This window comes from Alosa alosa, chromosome 9 (genome assembly GCF_017589495.1).
Source record: "Alosa alosa isolate M-15738 ecotype Scorff River chromosome 9, AALO_Geno_1.1, whole genome shotgun sequence".
Taxonomy (NCBI): domain Eukaryota; kingdom Metazoa; phylum Chordata; class Actinopteri; order Clupeiformes; family Clupeidae; genus Alosa; species Alosa alosa.
Genome location: NC_063197.1, coordinates 16,483,070 through 16,490,397, shown reverse-complemented (window position 1 = coordinate 16,490,397; position 7,328 = coordinate 16,483,070). Strand labels below are relative to the sequence as shown.

The window sequence follows — 7,328 nt, the reverse complement described above, 5'->3', positions numbered from 1 at the left end:
GCATATAATACAGCCACCTTGCTGAAGTATGGTGGAACCACCCAGTGTTTGTGGCAGTTCTAGGACATAGTGCGGAGGACTGATTGCTTAGATCAACCCAGGGAGTGTCAGAGGGTGTTGGCCTTATCTATAAATTGTACCTGCTGGCAGGCACAGATAAAGAAAACACAAGAACTAGTGTCCTAAAGTAGTATTCCTTCTTATTCTTAATCTTCCGTTTGGAAAGAAAACATTTTTTGACTTTTTATATTCTGAATCGAGCCTGGCTACATTTATTTAAGGTGGAAGATCACTTTCACCCACACACTGCTCTCACTAAAACTCAAAATACAGTGCAATTCATATCTGTGTGCGTGTATGAAATCTAAAAAAAAATCCTTTATGATTTGAAAACACACACTGAACACATACTGACTAAGAGATTAACAGAAAATATTGAACACTGATTCATAACAGTAAAAGGAAAACATACAGGCCCCTTGAAAGAATCAGCTTTACTTTATGATTTACTTTCTGTATTAAGTCTGCCCTCTGTTGGTTATTGGAGACACACAAGTTCAACTCATTTATTGGTTAAATCATGATACAAGACCCAGGGGTGGACAGTAACTAAGTACATTTACTTGATTACTGTACTTAAGTATGAATTTTGAGTATCTGTAATTTACTTGAGTATTAATATTTTTTAAAACTTGTGACTTTTACTCCACTATATTTGAAAGATAAATACTGTACTTTTGACTGCACTACATTTGAAATATTAGCATGAAGTACTCGTTACTTTTAACCACATTTGAGTCTTTGAATACAATAATGCGATTGACCATCTTGAAGTTTTTTTCAATAGTCCAATTTGAACTTGGCTGAATTGGCTGTGGTAATGATGATGGTGATCAGAACATCCTCCATGTAGTCTGGGAGAACTATACACAAACCAGTTTGCAATAGATTCTTCATCAGAACATCCTCCATGTAGCCTGGGAGAACTACAAGAACCTGTTAGCAATTGAGACTTGATAAGTGGTCTGTTGTTAACCAGGTTATCCTCCATGATCATTGTGAAATTGGAATGAAATTATACATTACCTATCACCTGAGTGTCACCCACTCCACAGCACTATTGTTAAGCAGAAGAGCCTGATCAGCTGGAGACTTCGCTCACTGCCTTGCACAACTGACAGACTGAGAAAGTCATTTGTCCCCAGGGCCATTGAACTGTTCAATGCCTCACTTAAGGGAAGAGGAGAGATAGACTTCTCTGCATAGTCTGTCTGCCTCTCCACCCCCTCCATGTTTGGTACTGTCTGTCCACTAGCCACTTGTATCACTGTCTTTATGCCTCACTGTTTGCGCGCTATATTAGCACATTAGCACATATGCATAACCCCCCCCCCCCTCCATGCCACAGCCGAACTGTGGCCACACTTATACATTTTCTTAAATAGTTAAATATATAGATATATAGACTTTACTTTACTTTATTTCTGCATTGTTGCACTGTTGACTTACTCATTTGCACTATCACCATGACCACTATCACCATTGCACCATTGCACTACCACCATGACACTCATTCACACAGAGCACCTTAGAGCACCTTACCATACCTTACTATGCACAGAGAATCACAGGCTCAGTCCCTGCCTCAGTCATTGCAAGCGCCTCTGATTTTTTTAATCACCACTATGTGGATACTGTTTTTAGAATTAGTAATTAGTATTACTGTTGTTAGTTAGTATAATTTGTATTTTTGTAATTTGTATTTTAGTATATTTTTATATCTTGTATTAAGTGTTAGTATAATTTGTATTTTAGTATATTTAGCATATTCTTTATCTTCTACTGCCCTTACTGCTTAGTTGTGTTTTTATATTATATGCTTTAATTACTCTTTCTGCTGTTAAAGAATGTGTTTGTGTTGTATGTATGCTGCTGAGACATTGAATTTCCCCTGGGGATCAATAAAGTATCTATCTATCTATCTATCTATCTATCTATCTATCTATCTATCTATCTATCTATCTATCTATCTACCTGACATTCACCACATACAGTAGCTAGATCTTTAGCGTACATCATTAAATGATGAATAATCTACTCAAAATTGAGTTATCTGGTTTTGTACTGTATTTGCCAGTTAAAATGTTTTTACATTTATTAACAGAGAATGAATAATGATTTACATTATATTATTGCATCCATTTGAACAGTTGCAAGGTTATGAAAATAGGTAAAATGTTTGTGTTGTGTTGTGTTGTCCTATTAAGACCAAATGATGTATACCCTATTACTGTAATGACCAAATAAACATTACATTACAATACATTAAAAATGACAAATACTTATACTTCTGAATAAAATCAAGTACTTCTGTACTTCAACTTAAGTAAAAAATCTGACTTAGCATCTTCCACTTGTATTGGAGTAATATTTGACAAGGTGTGTCTATACTTTCACTTAAGTAAAGGAATTGTGTACATCGTCCACCTCTGACAAGACCCTATCTTATGCAATTATATGGAAAAAATGCTCTTTCTGATATAATGGTTGAGATAAAGCATTGTTGACTTACACTAAAGGTTTCATTAAATATGACCCTGTAAATGTATTTACAAGTTAGTAATATCACGTTTTTGTCCATTTTATCTTTTGAGGAATAAACATGTGACAAATGTTTACCTTGTAGTAAGCACATTAGTGTGTAATATATTATACTTGGGAGCAGCCGTGGCCTACTGGTTAGCACTTCGGACCTGTAACCGGAGGGTTGCCGGTTCGAACCCTGACCAGTAGGCACGGCTTGAGCAAGGCACCTAACCCCTCACTGCTACGTGAACATCATCTTATTTGATTCTGAAGGAAGAAGAGCTGACATCTATGGGTGAACCCAGACGAACCTGCAGAGCCAATTTAAATTCGAGCAAATTTTAAACAGGTTCGTCTGGGTTCACTAGCTGGCATCACTAGTAAACCATTACTTGCCATTGTGCACAGTGTAACACTATAGAAGACTCCACATCGACCCGCATTGACCATCTACCTGCACGTATTCCTAAAACACATCTTCACCACAGAAAGAAGAATATGGGGGTGAATGTCTGTAGCCTGGCCCCGCCCACCTAGATCTTCTTTCAGGGAACTAGTCTGGAACACCATAGTTCATAACAGTTTCCCTCAGACAAGAAAAATCAGCGACGAGAGGGGAAGATGAAACCAAAACTTATTGTGATAAACAGAAGCAGTAACAGCTGCAAACGTCAAAAAATACAGTTGGAAAAATGCAGAAATTAATTTACACAAAGGTAGACACACATACATTGTTTCCCGACTGTTGATGCTGTTTATTGTCAGTTTGCACAGTTTAGGCAAAGTAGGAAGTAATGTTCTGGTCAATGTGATTGGTAAGGGGGGACTGATGTTTTCAAAGTTAATTAATTTAAATGAATGCCATTGTTGTGACTGTGATAAAACACTGAGAATACTGATGTGGAACTAAAATAGGTCCTGGGTAAAATAAGCAAAGCAGGAAAAGACAACTGTGCGCCAGTTGATTACTTGTATACCTACCTCTGATGCCCACATGGTTGTGACTGTAATTTACTGACATCCTACACAGATGTGTTCCCTTTTGTCCTGACTTTGGAACAGGATGATGCGGTAGCAGCAGAGGCAATTGTACGGTTGAGAAAGCCAGTGGAAGTCCAGGACAGGGCAGCTAGGTGCTCTGCCATGGTCCAGCAGAGGGCAGTGATGGAAACACAGCATTCAGGTGGAGAGTGCATCAAATTTCAAGCTGGAGAATTCATTTTAGGAAGGAAAATAGCTGAGAACGAATCATAGTTAGCAACAAAGGGATTGCATTTCTGATGCAATCGCTGCATTCAGAAAAGTAAAAAGTACATTTACTCTGGTCTTTTTCTATGATAATTATGATAGTAATAATGATAATAATGATGACTATCATAATAACAACAACGGGATTGCATTTCTGATGCAATCGCTCAACAACAACAACAACAACAACAACATTGTTATTGCTATTGTTATTTAGGCTTTGGTATCATGATTAATTTCCAGTAATGCACTGACCACAGAGAACATATTGTGTGTCACATACGCATGCTCCAAAAGAGAGATCTGTGTGCGCAGATGTTACATGCCGAAAGGAAGTGAAACTTCTGCGTGTGCCACTCATGTTGCTGTTCCCTCAAAGATGCTGAATGAAAAGTAAAAAACTGTAACTGACTATGTTTTCCATACTGTTACTGCACTGTATTGTACTGTACTGTAACTTACTCTGTATGTGTCGAGAAGAATTCATATCTCACCGGTCAACTCTAGGTGGAACTGGTAGGTGAGAATGTGAGCTCCAATGTCATAGGAGTATTTTCAGTTATTTAAAATGTTGAATTATCAATTGCATTATCAATTAACAGGGGTGTCTTCAAACTATACAACAAAGACAGTGTTAAAAATGTACTCTACTGTATTGGCTCTTAGGGTGGATATAATTCCAAATATAAGCATCACTCATTTTTACTCATCTCTCATCAAATACATTTTTTCAAATACACTTTTTCACTGGGTTTCCATATTTTCCCACCACTCCACCTTACAAAATGAAATTCACAATCACTATTATGCTTAACTAAACTAAACTAAACTAAACCCAACTAAACTAAACTCCTGCCCATACATACTTTCAATATGTATATTGAAAGTATATTCCCTTGTATTGAGCCATTAAACTTACAACTTGCTCCTGTACTGTCTAGACAACTGTTAAAAGTACTGTACTGACTGGAGTCTAATCCAAGTGCTTGAAAGAAAATAATTACTCTCCTATTCTACTTCATCCTAAAACATGTATGGCCTCTGATCTTCTTCCAGACTTAATGAAAGCATTGAAGCGGCCCTTTTTAAGATGCTCAATGGCCCCCCTCTCTGTGAATCTTCATTCCAGTTCACCGTTTGCTGCTCTCTCATGGGGATATCCTATCCTATCATCCTATAGCTTAATTGCAATTGTGTCTTGAACACACCATTATGTCCGCATGACTTAATTGTTCAGTGCATGTTGAGGTAGAATGTGATTGATTGAATGTGATGATTGGGAGCGGTCCAAATCATAGACATCAAAACAATTTCGTCTTCTGTTTATGTTGCTATTTCTAGGTTATTTTTGAGGGTTTAATTTTAAACTCCTATACATAGTAGAACTCTTACACCTTCAAAAGGGTTTATTTCAGTATTTATTAATTTTCAACATTAGAAGACAAATATCAAATATTGCCTATTCATATGTACTTGAGCATAAATGTTCACAATAAAAAATAGGCCTACGGGTTTGGAAAATTTGCCATTTTGAGTTATCCAGATATTTTGATGTGACATTTAAATTTTCCAAAGGAAATTGTTTAATGTGATGCCCCTATGTATTAAAAATGATTGTTTATATATTGAGACAAAATGTTATGGCTATAACAACTTGGATACAATCATGCGATCACAGAATTAAAAATTCTATGCTCTCAGCAATGCACTGCTTACATCACAGAGGCCTTTAGGTTCCATTCCATGATGTCCGGGCACTGGTTAAATGAAACACACAAAGCTTTGTGATGTAATAAGATGACAAGATTGTAGTCACAGCTTTTTATTTCTCAAATGTTTCTTTTTCACTGTGATTAAGGCTACAACTCTATACAAGCTCCCTATTCAGATAATCGTCTTGATATTATTTTTTAACCTTTTTAATTTATTTTAATACCTTTTTGGTGAACAAAGGACTTCTGTCAAACAAGGTAATTCACTATTTTATTATTTTCATACTCATAATGATAGCCTACATTTATTATGATTATAGTGAGAAAAATTAAATTCATTCAGTATATTTCAACACCTAATTAGTCCTGCATGATTAGTTGAGAATAATATCAGTTTTCTCTTATGACATTTTGCCTTCCAGTTTCCAACATCTCTCTTAAAAATGAGTAATCGTGGCAGAAGCAGGAAGAGGAAAAGATCCTCACAACAGTCTCGACCAGTTGTTCAACCAAACAGTAGGTACTACTTGCTACGAAGCCAGGAAGGAGACTCCTTACAGCCAGGACCCTCTGTCAGTCATCACACTGATCTAGAGCAGCAGTTGAGAGCTGACCCCCTCTTTCTTCTGAGGGGTAATGTTGTCGTAAGTGATGATGAGGACTCAAGACGGTCCAAGAGGTCCAGGCCAATTGAGTCTTCCATGCCAACCAATGGCAGAATGTCCCCTCAACCAGGGACCTCCATGTCAACCAATGGCAGAAGGTCCCCACCACCAGGGACCTTCATGCTAACCAATGGCAGAAGGTTCCCACCACCAGGGACCTCCATGCTAACCAATGGCAGAAGGTCCCCACAACCAGGGACCTCACGAGACCTCCATGCCCACTCAGAATTGCAACAGAGAGCAAGGTCACCATCTCCACCAAGGGCAGCCATACCCATTGCCACTATTAGTGATGGTGAAGATACTGCACTACCATCCGTGACAAGGGCAAACACACCTCCAATCATGAGTGATGACGTTGATGATCAAGTTGAACATGAGGACGTCATTTTTGTTGGTGTGCTTCACCCTCCTCAGATTGAGCTTCGATTCCACCTGGTGCACCAATTGGAGATCATTTGGGAGACCGACTATGACCTCCCCATAAATGCCACTTATGACCTTCCCACCATGATCTTCAACCCTGAGAACGCAAATGGACAGAGTGACTGTAGGATCTGTCTGAGTGAATATGTGGAAGGAGAAGATCTCACGATTCTGCCCTGCAACCATAATTTCCACAGTAGCTGTGTGAATGAGTGGCTTCAGCAGAGCCCCACCTGCCCCATGTGCAGAACACAAATTCATTAAAGCACCGCACACTAAGGCACTGAGTTTCAGCCATGCATGACTACTCTTCAGAAATTATTTTAATAAAACATCTTACTGTACATATTACTGGTGTTTTTTTTGTTGTTTGTTGCTTTTACACGAAATCTTGTCAATCTAAACTAATATTTATGTAATGAATAATTTTATGGGAACCTTTTCTCATCAATAAGAGACTAGGACATGGTTTTCTGTGGAAGTTCAATAGTAGCTTTTCTGTGACTATTGAACCTGAAGTGGATGTAGAAATTAAAAATTGACAAACACCTTCATAAACCATGAAAGAAGTTACTCAGACAACACAAAGTTACGTCTCATTTACTTTATCAGTTAATATGAGAAATTGTTAAAAAAAATAAAAATAAAATAAAATAAAATAAAAACTCAACAACTCAACTTCAAAAAAATC

The 7,328-nt window shown here is 37.6% G+C and overlaps 1 protein-coding gene across 1 annotated transcript; it reads left to right on the top strand.

Annotated features, from left to right (window-relative positions):
- Positions 1 to 5,691: 5,691 nt before the first annotated feature.
- LOC125301116 (probable E3 ubiquitin-protein ligase HIP1) lies at positions 5,692 to 6,988 on the top strand. The gene is made up of 2 exons (XM_048253417.1): positions 5,692 to 5,804; positions 5,969 to 6,988. The coding sequence occupies exon 2, from the start codon at positions 5,990 to 5,992 to the stop codon at positions 6,899 to 6,901; it is 912 nt and encodes a 303-aa protein (XP_048109374.1). The 5' UTR covers positions 5,692 to 5,804; positions 5,969 to 5,989; the 3' UTR covers positions 6,902 to 6,988.
- The last annotated feature ends 340 nt before the right edge of the window (positions 6,989 to 7,328 follow it).